Source organism: Calonectris borealis, chromosome 1 (genome assembly GCF_964195595.1).
Source record: "Calonectris borealis chromosome 1, bCalBor7.hap1.2, whole genome shotgun sequence".
Taxonomy (NCBI): Eukaryota; Metazoa; Chordata; class Aves; order Procellariiformes; family Procellariidae; genus Calonectris; species Calonectris borealis.
The window spans coordinates 154,325,158-154,346,212 of record NC_134312.1 but is presented as its reverse complement, the minus strand read 5'-3'; the positions used below and the strand labels follow the sequence as shown (position 1 = coordinate 154,346,212).

The following is a 21,055-nucleotide window of genomic DNA, read 5'->3' as shown; positions in this document are numbered from 1 at the left end:
TGGATCTAGCTTTTAGTTCACGGCATTTGAATTGGGCAGTTGCTTTCCCTTGGAGGCTCCCTCTTCTGGCGTTAGGGTCTGAACTCTGTTGAGACCTCCAGGAAGCGTTCTGCTCCGTGCTTTGCAAGTGGACTCCTCTGTGAATCTGTGACACTGTCTGTCATAAGCATGTGTATAGACTAGTTTAAAGAAGAAATGAACAAAACAAAGCCAAAGGGTCTTAAGCTGGTCAAAATTGGGTGGATTTTTTTTTTCTAGGGGACAATTTCTGGTATGTTTTGGAAAGAAATTTTGATAGGGTAGGGTGCCTTCAGAAATTCTGCCTCAAAGCAAAGGGAGCTAATTGTTTCAAGGTTTGGATTCTGGCAAACATTGTTTTCTCAGTGTCATTTCTGGTAATGACAGGATAGGGAAGTTCTGTACAAAATACTGATAATGATGAAGTGAAGCATGATGAGGCATAGGCACTACATGAAAAATACTAGGCTGAAGGTTAGGAAAGCTTAAGAGAAAATTAGCAGATCTGTTAATGCAAAGTGTTAGCATTGACAGGGCTACCACGTCCTGGTCCTGCAGACTGCTGATCTGCAGTAAAGCCTGTCAGACATCTACTAGTGTCTCTTGAAGAGACTTGCGTTGTTGGGGTGATGTACTGCAGTGTCGGCCCTTCAAATAGGGTCTTGGTGGTTTTGCTTTGCTACTGAAAATCCTGGAGCTGGGTTGAATTCCACCTAATTGCTGCCTGTAATTGCTCTGAAGTTTGAATCTGTTCTTGGTAGTAGTTAAGGCAGGTCTCATCAAGGAGTGTCCTCACTGCCTACTGATACTAATAGTTTCACTAGATAAACTACCCAAGTGAAATAATTACATTTTCACAGCAGTGTCTACCCTCAGGTAACGGTGGCAATGCTTGAAGTGAGGTACATTGAGGTTTGTTTGAAATAATCTTGAGTTTAATATTAAGACAAGACAAACCATACTTTTTCATCTTTGTATGGGTTTTTTTGCTTCTCTAGAATATGGAGGTTTTGTAGTCCTAAAGAGGAAGTCTCAGGTGCCCTTCCTGCGAGTTAATGAAGGACATGAAATTCCCCTCACACCATGAAACTCTCTCCTTTCTTTTCCTGCCTTTTTAAAACAGTCTCTCCAAGGGAATTTATGCAAGCAGACGCAGCCTGCCTTTTGAGGCGGTGAGCTGTGGCTTGTTTGACAGTCAGAGAACTTCTTGCTCGAGCAGCTTGCAGAGAGCACAGCTGCTCACCTGCTCTCTTGGCCTGAAAGAGATTTGGACAGAATACCTTGGCCTATAGTTGGGATGGCAGGATGGCACTGGGAAGGAGACAATCTTGTGTTGGAAGCCACAACGGCTTTACATAGGACTGTGTAGCTTAAATTGTTTGGAAAGTACTTGGATCGTGGAGTTTAGGGTGGTGTGCTGCCATGAAGCAGAACTTGCGTTGCTTTGGTACAGTCCAGATGTTACATCATGGCTTTATTTGAAGCATGTTGTAATAACTCCGTTTTAAAAGATGGTGTGAAATTAGAGATCATGGTGTGAATGTCTGTCTGGAGGGAACTGCTTTTATAGCTGGCAAAAGGTATTGTGGAAGCTATTGCTGCATGCTTTAAGAACAATCTTCGTAGCTGAATTTATTGTCTGAGTACCCAAAAACTAATTATGTTGCAGGACACTAAATATAAGGGGTATGCACTGTACATGTATTCCTTTATCAGGTGTGTGGTATTGGGCAACATGCCAATTTTTGTACAGAATAAGGCGGGCTATTCTAGAAACCTTGCAAAGGCTTGTGTAAAACAAATTTGGCTTGACAGACTGATTGTACAAAATAAGCGTTTTCAGTCTGTTCTTAAATGAGAAGTGCTTTTTAGTAGTTCTTTTATGGGTCAGATTTGTCTAAAAACTATTTTTGCTTTCAGAGCTATTGTTACTTCTCAGAGGTTGAAAAGTATATTCACTTGGAATTGTTTGCTAGGAGCTGTGATGTGAATATTGTCCTAATTTGCTGTTTGTTAGCATTGCATTATGCTTCTTGCAATGTTTGAAAGGGTTTCTCAACTGTAGAACTTAATTTTTTTTTTTTTTTTTAACACAAGTTGCCTTCTTGATGTTGTCTTCCATAAAGATAACACATTTGAGGCACCACCTTTTTGAGAGGATGTTGCTGGAGATTTTTAAGCAATTCTGCTTCGTTGGAACCACGTCTTTGTTTTCTAAATGCTTCTGGAGCATTCTATTGGAAAGATTTGCTTAACTTTTCAACCTGCTTCTAGAACAACACATTTTAGTCCATTATATCTTCCTTCAATTTAATTTCTTCCTGCTTGCGGCACCTGGTATCACTTGTTTTTCATATGAGAGGAAACAGCAGGACTTTGGAAAGCAGTCAGAGTTCGCAAACGTTTGTTGATTGGGAAGGAGGAGCATACACTTTCCAGGACCTTCCAGGAGAAATTTGAATTAGCCAGAGATGCAAAAGATACAGTACAGAAAATCATCACTGTTCCAGGGAGCAAACGTGGTATTGCACATGGAAGCTCTTGTGCTTCTTAAGAGGTATCGATAGCTTTTCAGCTATTGAATTTGCTAAGAACAAAGTCTTCCTGTAATTGCTTTCTGTGTCACGTTGCTCCGCATTGTTGCAGTCCTAGTCTGGATTAAAAACTGTGGCACTTGACCCCTGCTCCAAGAGCAACCCCACAGTGCACAAACAGCTCTCAGTGACAGCTTGGTGGCTTCAGAGCACTTTCACTGTTTCCCATTCTCATGCAAGGGAGAAGCCTTTGCTTTTATTGATCAGTTTAAAGCTATCTGCACTAGGTTTTTAAATACATGATAGAGCGCGGTACCTGGTAACCTCTTACCTTTAGGTCATAGGCTGTATTTTTTTTTTGTGTGTGTGTGGTTAGACACACAGCAAAGCTTTCGCCTCTTTTGCAGCTAAGTTAGGTATAAGTAGCCATTATGCGCCTTTGGTTTAAGAAGCAAGGGAAATGAGAGGGCATCACCTCGAGCATTGCTTGATGTGATGCCTGCTTTTGCCACGTGCGTAGCACCTTAGTGGTTTTTTTGTGTCTATTGAATTCCTCTGAGGCTGGATCTTTACCATCACTGCCCTAGTTACTGCTTTTAATGCACGACCTCTTATTTTTCTATTTCTTTCATTCTGTTGGGAGCTTTACGCTGCATTGGTGTTTTCTATGTTAATATAGCAGTATATTTTACAGACTTCATCTCTTGTAGAAGTTATGTTTCCAGTGCAGTATGATTCTGGTAATAACAGAATATCTACTCTGATGTCATAGCTGAAAGGTTGAGGTCTGAAGACTGGTGTCAGTCGCATCAGTGACCTCAGCAGGAGTTTCACGTGGGTTTTTTTGGGCGGTGTTGTAATGGAGATCACAGTCTGAAAAGGGTTTATATCTGCTCTGACTTTGGCTTGTTCTGAGACTCGTGCTAAATGCCAGAGTGTTATAGCCATTTATGCCTTTACAGTGATGTCTGTGTAGCTCCATGTGATCGGTTGATATGCTTTATTCTTAAAGTATTATGTAAATGACAGTTTCAGTGCTTGCCTGTAGGGGTTTCAGTTACGCTTGAAGCCTCATCCTTAACTCAGCATACTTTGATGCATCTGAGAAAATCATGAGCCTCCTGCAGAAGTCCTGTTAGTATCAACTGTCTCAACTTCATAGTATCAACTGTGAAGATGGGTGAGTATAATAATCCATAACTTGTTCTTCTAGGCTTGAGGCTGATTTTTGTGCTATTTAAACAGCAAAGATTAAGTGGAGGAAAAAACCCTACGTGTTAATTTTTGTAACAAAATCTCATCATTGCTGTTCTGTGCCATAACTTTAACATACTGGTATGGTGATATATGGAGCTGTTTCTTCTTGCTTGTCTCCTTGCTGTCATTTAAACCTAGACATAATTACTAGCTAATTTTGAAGTGGTGCAAAGTTCATGTCAATGTTTAAGTGGTGCATTTAGTGATATTAGCATCACTGTGTTTGCATCTCTTGTTGGTGAATACGGTTTGTTGCACATCTGCTGTAGCTGTGGGCTGCCCTTGTGAAGGGAAATCCCGATAGTCCACAGTCTTGGACACAGTCCTGCTACTTCCTCGGTGTCAGATCTACAGACTGTGCAGTTGCAGACTGAGTTGTTTCAGTGAGCTGATTGTATGGAAAACTAAGGCTGAATAGCTTTCTGTAGCTGAACTGACTCACCCCTTGATTACCCTGCAGCCAGATCCCCACACTGGGGAGGCGTGTGGGGTACATCTCTGGGAGGTGCCGAGTTAGCATTGCCCCTTTGGGTAACAGGGTGCAGTTGCACTGACCAAGGTAAAATGTTTTCTCAAATTTCTGGCAGGTAATTTCTGTCGTGGTAATATTTCTGCATCTTCCAATATGACTATTCAATTGCTTAACTCAGCTTTAAAATCCTGTATTAGTAGTAAAATGAAGTCTGATGCATGATTTTGAGAATTTGGGGAATAAAGGCTGATTATTGTTGCTCAAGCAGTGTTTTACTGAGGGGTTTTCTGTAGTGACTAAGTTAGCATAACAAACTTCTTTTGCCTAACTTGGTTTTGGAGATTAAAAGTGTAGGAATAGTTTTACTGTCTTTAATGACCTAAGGATGACTATGCAAGTTCAGATCAAAGGTCAGTTTACCTTGTTATCCTGTGAGATAAGGGTCTGTAATAGATGCCTGGGAGAAAAGGTGTAAAAAAACCAGTGAAAATACAGCATGACACCTTCTGTTAAATCTTCCCAGCTTCTGACGGTCCATAACTGAGGAGCTTCTTGAGGAGTCAGGGATGGTATCTGTATCACTGTGTATTTAACAGCTCAATGGATCTCCCACTATGGCTTGCTTTTTTTTTCCAGATAGCTTTCCAAAGCTATTTTGAGCTCTTTTTTCCTTCACAGCATCCTATGGCAATCAGTTCCAGGGTTAAATTATGAATTTTATAAAAACTTCCTTTTGTTTGTTCAGCTGCTGCAGCTGGTGGCAGTGGCTGACTTTGTTCTTATGTTATAGATCTTCTCCATGTTATACGTGACTTCATACAGCACTAGCATACTTTGCTACATCCCATATTTGCTTTTCAAGATGAACACTTCTAGCTTATTTGCTCTTTCCTTGTATGCAAACCATTGCATTAATTTAGTTGGTTTAAACAGCATACATCTCTGTACCCTTTCTTGTTTTATAGTATCGTGGTGGACCAGAGCTGTATTTGAGTTACAGAGATACTATGGAAATAACAGAAGCCATCTGTTTGTTGCCTCTGTCTTTTCTAATTTTCCAGTATTGTTTCTCTTGGACTTCATGACTTGGCTGATTCTTGATCTGAAGTTGTTAGCTGACTGTCATCTTTTACTTGTCGGTGGGAATAGCTAATTTAGAACTCATTTTTATGCAAGTATAATGACAAGGTTGTTTTTTTTTTTTTTAACTGAGGGCAGTTTTTGCATTTGTTAACACTGGATTTCACCTGCTGCTTTAACATTTGGTCATCCACAAGATCGTATGGTAGCTGTTTGCTATGAGTTCAAGTTTTGACTACCTTGAATAATTTTATATCCTCAACAAAGAAAGTTCACTCTTCATGCCTTTTCTGAAATGGAGTGTACATTGTGTTGAGTAGTGTGGGTCCTAAGTCAAATCCGTATAGGATGCTTTTGATGCTCCCTTCATAGTGAAAACCAATAGTTTGTATACAGCTGTTGTTTCTTACTTCTTGAGCACTTCTGAATCTTCAGGAGGAGTCTCCTAGCTCATATTACCTTTGTTTAAAACAAAAACAACCCTTGATGAGGTGTCTTTTCAAAGGATATTCAGATGCGGTGTGTTAACTGGACTACCCTATGTTTACAGCTAATTGCTTCAAGGAGCATAGATACATTTTGGAAAGATTACTTCCTTCTACCAAAGCAATGTTAATTCTTTTCTATTTCCATATTTACGCAAACCCCACCAATTCTGTTCTTTATTATAGCTTTTATCAATTTACCAGGCTTAGGCATCTGTTTTACTGGTCTGTAGTTCTCTGGATCTCTTCCCTTCTTTCCTCCTTGATCTTTAAAGGCTTGGTTCATGTTTGCTGCCTTCCATTCCTCTGCTACTGAGGCTGTGCCAAGTACTATGTTGCACGCTATAGTTAAAGTTTCAATTTAGTATCCGAGTTCTTTGAACTGACAGGTATCATGCAGTCCTGGCAAATCACAAAGGTATTGTGCTTGGTCACTCTCTCTGACTATTCTGTGAGTCGTAGCATTGAGATGAATTATATTTATAGCAATGCCCAGGAGAAATGCTGTATTTAAAGGAAATGGAATAGTCTGCTGCTTTAAGACTTAACAGAAGTTAAGTAGGAAGGAATGGAGTCCCTGTGAGTTGCAAATAAATGTATTGACTCTTCTGTCGACAGAAGAGGTGAGTATCTGAGGTCAACAGGGTCTCAGTAACGGGTGGCGTGGAAAAGGTGGGAAGGTTGTTTTCTGTTTCTCCATGCACAGGAGCTAAGGGCTACTCAGAAAAAGCAAGCAATTGGCAAGGTCATAACAAACGAAAGGAAGTGATTCTTCACACTGTAACTGAGCCCTGCAAATAATTTCTGTGGGTTTTTGTAGAAGTTGAAATTGCATGGATTACAGAAGTGACGAGAGAAGTCTAAAAAATCCATTTAAGGCTTTTAAATGCAGATAGTCCCTGAGACACAAATTGTTGGAAGAACATCTTGGTTAAGTATTACGGTGTAATATTTGCCTTTCTGTATTCTTCCTTATTGGCAACTCTTAGATGCAGGTTTTGGGGCTGGATAGGCTGTCACTGATTTTTCTTAAGTGCTTGTCCTGATTCCACAGATGGCATCCAGAGATGCTGCTTGGAGTAGTGTATGGCCCTCTGCTGGAAATTCTTGTTGTCAAGAGGAGCAGCTTTAACTCCCGGGTTCTGCTGCATGAACAGCAGTTACTTTAGCAAAAGAGCTCACACTGAAACAATCTTTGCCAGTCACTGAACTGTTATACTTGTAAAAGCACATGGTAGCATACCCAGGTCTTCATCAGAAGGTCCCAAGCTCTGGTGCCTGTGGACAGACACATTCCTGACCTTACAGGGCGTCGCCTACCACAGGCCTGGACTCCTAGGCATTGGCTGGATGCTTGGAGGTGATAGGAATAGGATATCTCCATATGGGTACCGTTGATCAGATGGTGGCCAAAGCTTGCGCTGTTCACTGTCTGCTGTGGAAACCGAGGACCTGCCTTCTGGATCAGGATGCCAGATCAGGGCCCAGGCAGTGCTGGTGAGGTAGTATGTGTTGCAAGTGAAAGGTTGGATTTAGGACACTTGTTTTGTGAAGGCTGGAGTGTGAGCAGTTGTGTTTTGGAGAGGGCATTGAAGTTAGAGCATCTGCAGTGGGGAAGGTGATGGCATGAGGCTAGAAGAATCCTCGACCATGGAGATGAGAATATTTAGGAGAAAAGGAGGAATTGAGATAGACTGTAGGGCCTGGCTGCTCATAGTAACACCTCTAGCTGCCCTTGCCAGCTTGGCTACCCAAGCCCATCATATAGCCTATCAGCTGATGAATCAGAACTACAAAATTCTTGCAATAATTAGTTTCTCAGAAAAGTTATCTTTATTTCCTTCGGATTGTGTCCCCAGGCATTACTATGAATAAGCAGAATTGGTGTGGATTTAATTTTTGTTGTTGCTAGTAATCTGCATCTTTTATTAATATTTGGAATGTGGAAATTTTTATAGATGCTCCCATAGACCGTAAGTTTGAATTTCTTACAGAAACTTACTACTGAAAATCAGCATGATGCTGGATGATTGGGGTGGGGGTGGATTGTAGCTAAGTTGTGTGGGTTCCCCCCACCATCACTCCTCCTTGGAAAATATCTGAGCAACTGTGATGTTTCCCAGCGCCTCAAGTGGATCTTTTTCTCTTGACAGACAAGGTGTTTCTCTCCCACGCAATGGTGCAGGTGCTAATCTTGTCCGGTACCGAACTGGTTTAGCTTGTGAAACTTGCAGCAAACTTCCTGCTTCTTGCTGGATTAATTTTCTGCCAGTTAGCTGCTAGAACTGAATTGCTGTGGGGGTTTAATGACCCACTGAGTGAAAGGATTGTGAGGTGGTGTGGGAGAAGGGAGTGTGGGAAATTTCCCTCCTGAAAGCTTGCTCTGATCTGTGGGCTTGCGAATCCTGGGCAGGAATGGTTTACCTAGACTTGTGCCGTGTGCCTTGCCCCTAGGTGTCTGCCTCGCCCTTCATAGGGATGACTCGGCTGCTGGCCTGGCAGCTGCTGAATGCCCTCAAGTTACAGGCTGTTGCATTAAATTGGCTTCAGTTTTCTGTCTTCCTCACCCGAAGATGCTGGGCCCTCCGGCTGCCTCGCTGCTGCTTAGGCAGCTCCACCAGCCTTGCAACAGGAGGAGTGCTTGGTCACCAGCGCAGGTGGTGGTGAGGCTCGTCCCTGCTTCCTGGATAAAGTCCTGTGCCTGCCCTTTCAAAATTGGTTTTATAAATGGTGGAGGATCCTGGATCACATTATTGCAGGTGCCTGGGGGAGAGGGAGAGATCCAGCCCTAGACTTGTTTTTAACAGTATTTGTACTGGCTGAAATCAAAATGGTAAGCTATGAATCAAAAAGGGTTCGCTTGGGAGGAGCTGTAGCTCAGGGGGTGTGCATGCAGTTTTGCGCTCTTCAGTGAATTTTTAAAATGGAAGTATTGAAATGAATTCACGCTCATCTAATTGAAACCTGAAATCTTGGTTTTGGGGGCTTGTTCATTTCTGCAAAATATTTTGGAATTCTTTTTTCCAGTTGGTGATTCTAAATGAAAGCTTCAACAGGCTATATGGAAATTCAGTAAGCCTTTGTTCTTAATTTTTGGCACTTTCCACAGTATATTCAGGAAGCAATTGAGATTTATGATAAATCCCTTCTTACCAGAAGGGCGTAACACTCCTTTTTTTTTTTTTTTCTTCGCCTCCTTATTTCTTGCATTTCTAGGTTATCTTTCTTTTTCTCTCTCCCACTTTTTTTCCACACGTCTAATCATGCTTAGTCAAATTCTGACCCATGCCAGAGATCTCAAAATACCAATTCCTCTTCAATCTTTCTCCTCCAGCTACTAGTACATATTTAATGCTACAAGCATTTTCCCGTTTCTTTTGTTAATATGTTTATTTTAAAAAGTGTGCATGCACACAACAAAATGAGACTCCTAAGCATGCTGATAAGCAGTAGGTGAAATAGTGTGTTTGAGGTCAGTGGGGCTGTTTTTGTGGCTCGTGCTTTGTCTGTAGTTTGTTCTCCATTGATGCTGAATCTGTGCATCATCTGATCATTTGGCTGTATGCATTTGTTCCAGATGAAACGTGAGCATGTGATAGCATTTAAGTTGTGGTTAAAGCACGTGGTAGTGTAGTAAAACAGCCAGCAAGCTATTTTAAGAGGGCAGATGATAACCTCATGTAGTACAAAATCTTTTGCAGTAAGATGACTCCTTCCCCCCTGCCCCCAGCTCTTGCTCTCTGACATGCTCTTGGGTGTGTCTGTGTCTATGAATGCTGCTGTTATAAAATCGAGAAGTCTGTCTCGGCAATCTTACTGTGTGTCTGTGATACTTTGATTTGATGGTAGTGACTTAAACTGGTATTTAGCTACTATTTTCCCTGTTTTGCAAATGGAGAGCTGGATTGCAGGTAACACTACCTATTTTGGACCCGGAGAAGTTGGTTTTCCTAGTGTGGGTGTGTTCCTCCCCCCCCCCAATTTTTCATGATCTAAATTAAGGTTTTTGCTTCATTATAGAGGCCTCTTCTTACTCCATACAGCGTGGCTTTTGAAACTAAGCTGATACTTCAGAAATTAGTTGAGAAATGTTGGCAGAACATGTATGTAGACAGAAGGCATCTGAAATGAGTTATGGCAAGCCATCCTTCCTGTGTTTTTAGGTAAGAGTATGGAGACGTTCACAGTTTAGCTGATGTGTACTTCTTTATTTTAGAAAATAAATCTAAAATTCAAGTATTCCAAAAGGAGACATCTCCCTTCCTAATGTTTGAAACCTAGTTGCAAGTTTCCTGAATATATCAACTCCTCTTCCTTAGGAACTGGTTTATTCTGAGCCTTAAAAAAAATCAGTGTGTCAGCCCTTGGCAAACAGCAGTTCAGCCCTTGGCAAACAGCAGTTTGTAAAACCTTGCACAGAGATGATTCGGTTCTGAATGTTTATGTTCAGGATCTGCTTTCAGAATCTGGCCAGGCTAGTTGGCAGTCTGTTGTGGTAGTCTTAAGTGACTGTCACTGTTGCTATTCTGCCATTTTGATTTCTGTCGTGACTATGTGTGATCTGCTTGAGGTCAGCTTTCATTTTCAGTGCTTTTGATAATTTCAGTTAGCATGAAGTGTTGGTCCGGTGTTTTTGCAGAATCATTTTTTGCATTAAGTCTTTTTCCTAACTTGTTTCTTTCTAACTTATTATTGGGGAAAAAAGAAAAGTCAGGAAGAAATTGTAGATGTATGAAAATGATGGAGCCATAATGTATGTTTATACTTTAAGATGGGAAACAGTTTGCAGATTCCATTACAGTAAGTTTGCTTGCAAGTATGACATTTATCTATAAATCATGGAGGAGAAGGTGGATATCTGCCTGTGAGCTTTACCTAGTACTTCAGGGCACGATAGACATCCTCTAAACTGGAACTCAATAAGGCTCGTGTTCTCCATGCTGCTCCATCACGGCGGTGTTGAATGGAGTTGGCGGAAGGATAGGTGCTCAACAAGGTCTGAAGTAGCAGAAGCTGTGGGATGAAGGAGTAGCTTCCCAAAACCATGATTTATTACTGTGATTTAATAAAAGAAAAAAGAAAAAAAAGTGCAGCCACACAAGTGACCAGCCACTCCCACGACTTGCAGTTGTTCACATGTAGCAGGGATTGTAGTCTTGCAAATGTGACCAGTTGATACTGTTACAGACATCACCTGAATTTGTAAGACCAAAACCTGCCATTTCTTTTTTTTTTTTGTAATTGCAAGTTATTGAAAAACTAATTCAAACGAATTATCATCATCTCTCATATAAAGGCCTAAAAACTGACCTTAAAGGCTTTCCCCTGCTACATTGATCTTTAATGAACTACTCATACAAGAAGAAACTGCTTTCATTAAGTGTAAGCATCTACTCTGAGCATAGATGTTAGCACTGTTCTTGGGGGGGGAAGAAGCAGGACCTAGAAGCTGCTTTTCTCTGCAGCCTGTTTCTTTTGGGAAAGTCTCCTGTTAGTTCTGTGTGTTTTGCTGTTGTTTGTTTGCTTTTGTTTCTAAAATTTGGGCCAGCCTTTTTATTAACTGTGGCACACTATCCGATCCCCATGGCAGTTTTGGCTTCTAGTCCACTCACACCCTCTGGTGCTGACTAAGTTTGTCATCTGTGGTGTCTAAAAGAAATGCTATGAAAGCAGGAGCCGCCTTTTTAGCAAAAGGTTACTGACACATTGCAATTTTTCTGTAATATCTGTGCTGATAAGCACAGCAGATGTTATGTGTTTTTTCATTACAGGGTCAGATGACACAATCACTTTCGGGAAGAAAAATACTTTGTGACATTCTTGAGAAACTTCTTGCTGGTTTCTTGAGGCAGTTCTGTCGGTGCAGAGACTTGAGCTTTGACCCCTGGAGCATTGCTAGAGTACGCGACTGGCTTAGTAGAGCACAGAAGATTAAGTAGAACCCATCAGCAAATTTAGGAAATTGATGTAACTTGTAGTTAACTGAGCACCAAGTCTTGCTCATCAAAATGTATTGTTGTTATTCTGTACAGCAGGCCTTCATCTAAGCAGGTGGACATCGTATTTCAAAACGAATGAAGTGCTTGGGTCTAATTTTTACTCCTCATTCAAACGCCTTTGGTTCTTTCCTTCTTAGGAATTGGACCATTGGGAGAAGGATAAGGTGGAGTTTTCAGTTCTTATTTTTAGAAAGAAAAGCTAGTTATAGTTCAGTAGGATATCCTTCACCTTTCACTTGTGGTTTTCCCCAGAACGTATGACTGTTTAACCATGTCCTTGTTTATCAGATGCGCTGGCAGTCTGTGATGGCTTGTGCACTTATTAGCCAAAAATTAATTTTTACCATTTTTATCACTGAGTGCTTACTCTACTTCATAGCAGAACTGTTTGTATTTATTTCCAAGCATATACTTTATGGGTTTTTTCTCGGTCCTGTATGTCATCTTACTTACACACAGTATTCCCCATGCATTTTGGCCTGGATTTCCCCAGCTGTGTTTCCTGATTTATTTTAGGAGAGTAGTTTACATAGTTCTTGTCTGTGTATGTCAGAAAGAGAGGTGAGTTTGACTGGGCTGAATCTTCCTCGGGGTATGTTTCTTGCCAAGTTTCCCTGTTGAGGTGCCTCTCTCCATTGGCAGGAGAAGGTGCTTATGCAATTGCTTTGTTTCAGCAAAACAAGTAGGTGTAACCTGTTGCGTTGGCGAGTACTGAGGCATCTCAACTTCAGTGTCCCAATCAAATTTTATCTTTGGTAATTTAATTCCAAGAACTTTTATTTTTGCCTGTAGTTCCAGGAGTGTGAGCTTCCTTAAGCCTTAGTACTCAATCATGTATTAATACGGTATGCCACTAATCTCTCTCTTTCTCTTTCTGTGGCAGCTGAGATTATCACTGTGTGGTATCATCTATAAGATTCAAAACTTACAAAGCAATTTGAAAGTGATTTAGGATGAAAGTGTGAGAGACGTAGTTCTTGTTCTGCTGTGCAGGTAGAAATTTGGAACAGGCTTACGTTTTCTTACATGCTTATACAAATGTAGGCAGTGCTAACCTTTCTATTTCTATTTTTTAAATTACATCTTGGTTTGCTACTACTAGAGGTTTATGGTTAAAAATACCAAATTCTACAACTTTCTTAGTAAAGAATTCATTTGAGGATACTAACTTGCTGTGTCACATTCTAAAAACAGACAGAGTTGGAAAGTTTCAGAAGTTGTACAGTTCATCTCCAAAAAGGAACTTAGTATTTCTTTGTGTAGATTTTTTTTTATGCCATTTTTGCTGGGGTTGGTGAAAAGTAAGTTGTATATGTTTAGTTTTGGCAATGTTTAGATGTTGACTTTGAAGCAGTGGCTTAGGTAAAATGTTATGTAGTATTTGAAATTCATGCTCTGCAGAATCATTAGTGCTTTGATGCAGCTGGTTTGGGCAAAAAATTCTTGGAGCTGGAAAGCTTTAGTACATCTTCAGGGACTCTAAAACAAGTTTTTTTTTTAACCTTTGTTCTCTTCAGATTTGTGTTGTAAATGTTTATTTGGATACATGCATGGGCACACAGATGTGCACACAGACACTACATACTTCCGTATGCATTTTTATTGCTGGTTGTGCCTGCTTTTGTAGATAAGATATTAAGTCTTAAAAGTATTATTAGTTGTAGGAATTAAATAAAGCTTTCTAGGTGATATGGTGTTTTTAGTACAATTAAGTTTTTACTTTTGAGGAACAGGTTTATATGAGCAATAAAATTTATTCCAGATATCTTCTTAAAAGTTTTGTATTCTTCACCACTGAGTTTTAATTTCTCTTGTGAACTGGTACCAAATCACACAGAAATCCTGCACTTGCAGGTCTGTTCTCCCAGTTATTTTCAAACTTTTCCTCTTGTCTTACTCTTTAATTTTTGAAATGGAACTTAATATTTTTTAGCTCGCCCTTGTGCTCTGCAGACTAGATTTGGGCAACATTATGCCTCATAGAGATTTCCAGAACACTTGTAATCATCTCTGCTTCTCCCCCCGCCTTCCCTTCCTCTCTCAGTTGTCATAGTTCCCTGCTTTTCTTATCTCTCCTTTTACTGCCGCAGCTTTCAGATGATAATTCATGGCTCGAGGAACAGCTGCTGCATAATAGCTGAATGAGACTCAGCTCCACTTACAGCTGACCTCATGTGAGAATAAATTAAGAAATTTGTGCTTTGCATGTAGGCTTACCTATGGGATCTTTTTTCCAGCTTGGGCATATTAGGTGTCATCACGGGAAGGTGGACCGTGGATGGCTTCCATGGCTTCCCCTTGCCAGCTGCTCTAGGGGTAGAAATACGCTGGGGGTGGTGGCGCAAGGAAGCAAGGTGTTGGAGTTCTTAATGTTTTTCAAGAAGGTCACCTGTTTCTAACCGTGAGTTGCTTTTTTTTCCTACCACTTGTTTATTCATGCTCCCATGGCCAAAACTGCTGCAGCCTGCACACTAGGAACAGGTGGAGTGACACGTTGTATGTGGTCATGCTGTGCTTTGCCAAGCCGCCCTGCTCATTTCCTTTCATTTCCTCCGGGTGAGCAAGCCAATGTTCTTGTAATCTTTTGTGCTAGGGGCCCAGGGCCACCAAGCTGAGCTGGAGAGTGTCCTGCCAGTTTAGTACACACAGCCTAGGGGTTACAGCTTATTTTGGGGCTGGCTGGCGAGGTTAGCAGCGGCAGCCCTATCTGTGCTGCACAGATGTCTGTCTGGGCTGCTTGTAAGTCAGCTCCTCAGCTGCTGCAGTTTATGGTGCAGTGCTGTAAAGAAAGCTGTCAACCTATTTTTGTCAGACAGATGCTTAAAATGTTAATGTTCACTGGGAATACTGTACCTGTGTATCTTCAAGGCACTAGTCTAGCAAGGAAATACTTAGTAAGAAAAACCTTTCTATTTTATTCTTAACCAGTATATGAACTTTTCTTACAATGACTGTTAGATACAGCCTTACTGATGCTCTGGTGGTTTAAGGACACAAGCAAGTTAAGATTGGTAGAAGACACATTTGAAGAAAAAGCGTGTGTCTGGAAGCTTGGCTGAACCACCCTTGTTGTGTTTTCCCCCCCCCGTCTCCACTTGTAGACCTTGCCTTATCAGGATAAATACCTTAATTTAAAAATAATTCCTCCATAACTGGCTTCTGACTTAATGGGCTAGAAGGGGAGGATAAAATCGTATAAAGGATACCTGAGACTGTGAAACTGACTGATTTGAAGAAAAGAATGCTGCTGCAGGCTTACTGTATGCCTTAGTCTGCTCTCACCAGGTATATTCTCAACCTTACTTTCTAATTTCTTTTTCCTTTCACTAATCCCTCAGTTAATGTTTTCCCAATTCCAGTAGGTACTAGTTGTTGCAAGGATATGAGGGACAAGCATTGCTGTTAGTTTTATTTCCTTATTTCTATTAGATCACTAACACCGTTTGAACAGAAGTCTCCATCCACTCAGGGTTAGTGGTTTAGATGACTTATTTTAAGTCATCTGAATACCTGAAAGTATTACCATGGCCATTTTGGATGTGATGGAGTTAAACAGATGCATGCAGAGATCAGTCTTGATTTAAAATAAGAGGATGGATTTGGTAGTTGAACAACCAGTATGTGAATGAAATGGATCTCTAAGGCATTTTGTCTGGTGTTTAAGAAATATCAATGATGGAAAAATCAATATGGCTCATATGAAATGAATTTAAAAACTGGCTAATTAATAGGCTTTAATACAATTACGAATGTGGAATGACCATCCAATGTACACCTTTCTATAGGGGATTTGCTGCCATTGGTACTCAACCATGTCATTTAACATTTAACGAATGACCTGGAAGAGGTCATAAAATTGTTATCAATAAAGTTTGCAGCCAATTGAAATCCTAGGGGCAAAAAATGCAGGCATAGTTATGGAAAGCCAGGCCTTGTATATTGGGAATTGGTGGAGGGTGTTGAAAAGGAAGCCAGACTCTGTGGGTCAGGGTAGGCAATCGGCAGGCTTTCGCAGTCAGTGTCCTGTGACCAAAAGGGCCAGCATGCTCTTGAGTGTATGTGTAGTGTTACAGATCACATAAGACCTCTTGCTATTAGGCAGTTTGGTCTGGTCTGCTTCTAGAATACAGTATCTGCCTGGGATATTGATGTGTCAGACGTTGAAATCCAGGAGAGAACAGAAGAATGTAAGAAAGATGTTAAAAGAACAGGAAAACAGGCAGATAATAAGAGGCATATGGGGATAAGCCTGCTAAGCCTTATGTTCATTGATTCCCAGCTAACTATTTATAAATTGCAAAGTGTTTCCAGTGTAAGGCTTTTAATGTAGTCCTGGTCTGTCTTTATTTAATAGGTGTGCTTTATGTTAATGCTTATGTAAGACATATCTGCAGGTGGTCAATTCTGTGGAATTTAAAACCAAAGGTATTTTATTTAAATAGTTTGTTCAAAAGATATGGCTTGACTGGGTCCTCATCTGATGTGATTTATGAAGGTTTTATACTTGCATCCTGACTAACGTTTTATCTGACTGTCTTGGTGGAAGATACGGATTGGATGAACAAGAGGGTAAACTTCATCGCAGGTGGAGAGTTAAAATGTTGTTTGCCTGAAAAGCAAGGGTGTATTAGAAGTATTTTTTCCACAGAGCCTTGTTTAATGTCTATATATGCCTGTCGCGTAATGTTTAAAAGACATCTCAATATTTCTAAGGTAGTATCTTTCTAAGTGTTTGCATTTTTAGGTTTTAAGAGCTGTTGTAAGCATGTGCAAGTTTGATTCACATTGTGCTTCTGACATGATTTGAAAAGTGTGTTGTGCTAGTATTAGAGAAGATAATTTAGCATGCAGACCTTGTGTATGTGGTAATATTTTGCAATATAAAAATAACTTTGCTTGGTACTTGGATCTCAAAATTCAGCCTTGATTCTTGCAGTCACAGAATTGGGGGTGTTGTATGGGGGGGATGTTTGTCATCTGGTGACATTGAATAGGGAAGTTACTGAATGACTCTTTCTCACATCAAGATACGATGTTTAAAGAGTCAGTTTTCACAGTTGATCTGTCCCTAAATACCAGAATGACAAGTCGGACTTCTCTTTAAGCCTGGAACAGACTCTTTTCTCTGGCAATCCCATGGAAGCACCTCTTAAAGCATCTTAATGCTTTTACTCATGTCAGAGAGAGTTTTCAAACATATTGTGAAATGAGCAAACCTCCACTAAGATAGAAGAAGGGTATGAGTGTTTGGTGGGGTTTTTTGTTGTGTGGGTTTGTGGGTTTGTTTGGTTTGGTTTGTTTTTTTTGAAACAAGGTTTTTATAATCAAGTAGTTGAGCTCATAACGAGTTAGCCTCAAAACTATAGAGCACCTGAGCTTTTTCCCTCACTTTTTATCTCTCTAGATTAGTTTATGCTTAAACATTTGTTAAGTCAGGAGGAAATCTCTCTGGAGGGTGTCGTGTCCCCCTCCCCCTCTATCAAGTGCTACTAATGAACATACTGGCCATGAGCTGAGGGTGGCTTCCTGTCAGAATTGCTTTATGTAAAATCGCAAGGAAGCAAATGTTTCTCGTATCCTCCCATTGTGTGGTTTCCTGTGAAGTACCAGACTGGATGCATGTCCTGGATACAGGCTTTTTTAATGGCACTATACGTGTTGGGGTGATCCAATCAAATCACTCTTGGTATCCCCTATAGTCTTGGCGTAGCAGGAAACGAGGCTTCCTCGCATCCTGTTGTTCTCCAGTTAGCCTGACTTTGGAGAGCTCTTGGCTCTAGCAGAATCCAGAATGAAGGTGAGCTTAAAGTGGATTTAGGTTTTTTTTGTTTTGTTTTTAAGTTATAGTTTCTAACCTTTTTCTTAAACATTCTTTTTTTTTAATAGTCCTTTCTCTCCCCTGTAGTACCTTTCTGATCTAGTTCTGGTGTCTGCACAAATGCCTGTGTCTCTTGTATTTCTTTTTTTTGGGATCAGAGCCATTATTTCATGACTCTACTCATACTTTCCATTTGCTTGTTTAAAAGCTACTGCAATAAACATATAGCTAACAATGAAAATTTTACACCACTCCTGATGCTTTCTTGTTCCCTAACAGCTTTATTATTTCAGCCGCCCCCCCCCATTTGAGCAGTGGTTAAGCTATCTCCAGTCTGGTTTTGCTTTTATGTGTTCTGCTGTCACCTTATTGGTGTCTTTTCTCATCTCTATTATAAATTATGCTATTAATAAAACTGAACATATTTTTAGTCTCTTTGTGTAAAATCAGATAACTTGCTTAGTGTTTTTTATTGTGTACATAGTTTCTAAATATTTCCTCATGTTTCAGGCAAAACCCCACAAAATTCACATCTAGGCAATTCCCTGGTCCCTCTCCTTGCTCCTTAGAGCTTCAAATAAATAAGAGTAGTATTTAAATTTTCTGTAGCCCAGTGAAACTTGGTGAAATAGTTATTGGATTTATTTTATGTAAGTGATAACTGCTTGGAGTATATTAGTGTTTGTCTCCAGTTTATTTTGCGTCTGTTTTGTGGCATTGCTCTTCTGAGCTGTATACACACTACCTGAGCTTGAGAGATGTCAGCACCTGTACAGCTGAAGTAGAACTGCTGCTCGCTGGGACCAGAGATGATCTTCAGTCTGAGGGGAAAAAATGTGCATGTTAACATATGCAAGTACCTCAAATACTGTGAATGCTTTGGTAGATTTTTTTTTTTTTTTTCTTACTGAATAATACTGTCATTAAACGTTTCCCAAATCTGCTCTACCTTTGTTAGTGGATCACATAACCAGTCACAACCGGTCTGGCAGTGGTTACTGTGGTAGCTGTAGTTTTTTTTGTTTTTAAGCTATAGTTTCTAACCTTTTTCTTAAACATTCTTTTTTTTAATAGTCCTTTCTCTCCCCTGTAGTACCTTTCTGATCTAGTTCTGGTGTCTGCACAAATGCCTGTGTCTCTTGTATTTCTTTTTTTTGGGAAAAAAAAAAGGCTGTGGTTACTTTAGGTAGCTTTCATGAAAATTTTCACTTCTCTTGGGTTTAACCAGCCTCCCTGTTTCTCCTCCCAGCCTTCCTTTGTCCCTTCCTCTCTTGTCCCCTGGGAATATGGGTTTTTCCTCTCCTGCCTCTGAAGGCTGCTTTCTGGGGTACAGACTTTCTGATGGTGTCTGTGGGATGGGTCTGTTATCAGGAAAATAAACAGGTTTTTGTTGACTTTTTAGATAAAAGCAGCTATGCTGCGGAGAAACTGAATCTCTTTCTGTTTCTTAAATCAGTTGGAACAACTGTAATAGCTGTCTTTTATTGTCCTCTTTCTAGTCTTGCACAAGGGAATACTGTGACTCCTTTCAACCTATGCAGAATCTATTGCGAGAGCTGTTTCCATGAGACTTTGGATGAGTGTTTCCATTACCTCAGGCGAATATTATGGGTCTTTTTTTTTTTTTTTTAAATCTTCTCTTTTCCCCCTGAAAATCCAGATGTTTAATGTCATCACCCAGTGCTTGGAAGTTACTGCAGTGTTTTCTACAAGGTAGTTTGAGATTTGGATCTCTTTCCCACAGTTAAAAAATAAAAATAAAATAACCCCCAGCTTTCATCCCTCCCCTTCCCAAACCTCATGCTCCATCTAAGCTATCCAGCAACTTCACTCTTCGTAAAATTAATTAATTTTCAGGAATGCTGCCTTCCTTTGTGTCTTGTAGAATAAAGAGATAGCATGTATGTTGTTTAAAATTTTAAGTAATTTTAAATTTTTTAAAATTTAAGTAATTTAAAAAATATTTTATGAAAATCGGGTACAATGCCTGTGAGCTGCTACAGAAAAAGGAGAGTATGCCAAGAGTAATGGTATCCAGTAACTTTTTTGGCCAAACTGTCTGAGGAAAGCTTCTCTCTTTTGTAATTATGTTTTATTCAACTTTCCTGTAATTTAAATGACACTTTGTTTTTTTAGCTTATATGTTCTTCATTTTTTCTCAAATCCAGCTGTTTCTATATTCTATTTAAAAATGAGTTGGGTGTTGTCCCCCCCACCCCCCCCACCCCAAAAAAGGGGAAAAAACCCCACAGTTTTACTGGTCCATGACAGCCACTGAACAACTGCACCTTGATCAGGCAATAGCTTCTACAGTCATGGTTGCATGATAGCATAGAAATGCTTAGTTTAAAGGCTCGTTTCTATGACTTACTGTATGTTCTTTTGTTTTCAGACTTTTGATGCAAATGACCTGTATCAGGGACAGAATTTCAGCAAAGTTCTCAGCTCTCTCGTGGCTTTAAATAAGGTGACTGCAGGTAAGTAGATTCTGGTATGTCCTGGTGCTTGTTTACCTTACCTTCAACTTACATCAATGTATATTTATACCTGTTGCTATACTCATGATGAAATGAACATGTGCAGTGTTTTAGAAGAGTTTCTTTGTTGCAGTTTGTTGTTATGACTTTGGTAGTGGCCTCTCTGGATTCTCTCTTCTCTTCTGCAGAAGGAAGCTTTGCAGTGGAGCAAAGGCTGAGCCTTTTAGCTGGCAAGAATTCTTAGAACAGGGCCCCATCTTTTTTTCCTTTTTTCAGTTTGAAATACTAAAAGTTGACTTTTGCCTCTGTCATTCCTGTGTTTGAACACTTTTGTCGATGTTTTGTCATGTTGTCCCCCCGCTCCCCCATTCCCGAGCACTTTCTTGACGGTAACAAAAGGATAGCTCTGATCCCTTAATCCACGCATGTTTCATTTAGGTAGCAGCTAGAAGTTACAAACCACCTATCTCAAGTTCTTAGGGGGAAGAGAGTGCTGTAGAAATGGCACACAGGTGAGAGGTGTCCATGCTTTGTTGTAGGGTGAGGCTGTACTAAACGATGTCAGCAGGATCCTGGGACAGTCAAGAAATGTTAACATCAGTGGCCCTTTTTGCTGCTCTGTGCTGGGGTTTTACATTGTCAGCAGCAAGTTCCAGTAATGGTCATCAGGTTAGAGTCTGGTGAGAGATAATTATTTAAAAATGGACCATGGTTGTCAATTTTTATGTGGGGAGGAAAAGGAAGCTGATAGAAAAGTCAGTGGTGGATCAGTGTTACTTTGTTTAATAATAATAGTATAAGTATCTTGTCACTTTTATAATACTCCTCTGGTCCATTACAACAGGGATTTTTTTAATGTGGCTTTTTTTTCCCTCCTTGCATCAGAAAACACCCCTTAGGAGTGAGTTTTACAAC

General features: G+C 40.2%; 1 protein-coding gene across 3 annotated transcripts in view; it reads left to right on the top strand.

The window, feature by feature from the left end:
- The window catches only part of ARHGEF7 (Rho guanine nucleotide exchange factor 7), a 126,773-nt gene that overhangs the window by 30,488 nt on the left and 75,230 nt on the right, over positions 1-21,055 (top strand). For 2 of the 3 annotated variants that reach the window (XM_075137121.1, XM_075137113.1), the window contains exon 3: positions 20,056-20,140. In XM_075137121.1, coding sequence (XP_074993222.1) covers positions 20,056-20,140 — 85 coding nt within the window. Of the gene's footprint in view, positions 1-16,920; positions 17,643-20,055; positions 20,141-21,055 lie in introns of those variants that run through there. The other variant, XM_075137131.1, reaches the window with a different exon arrangement.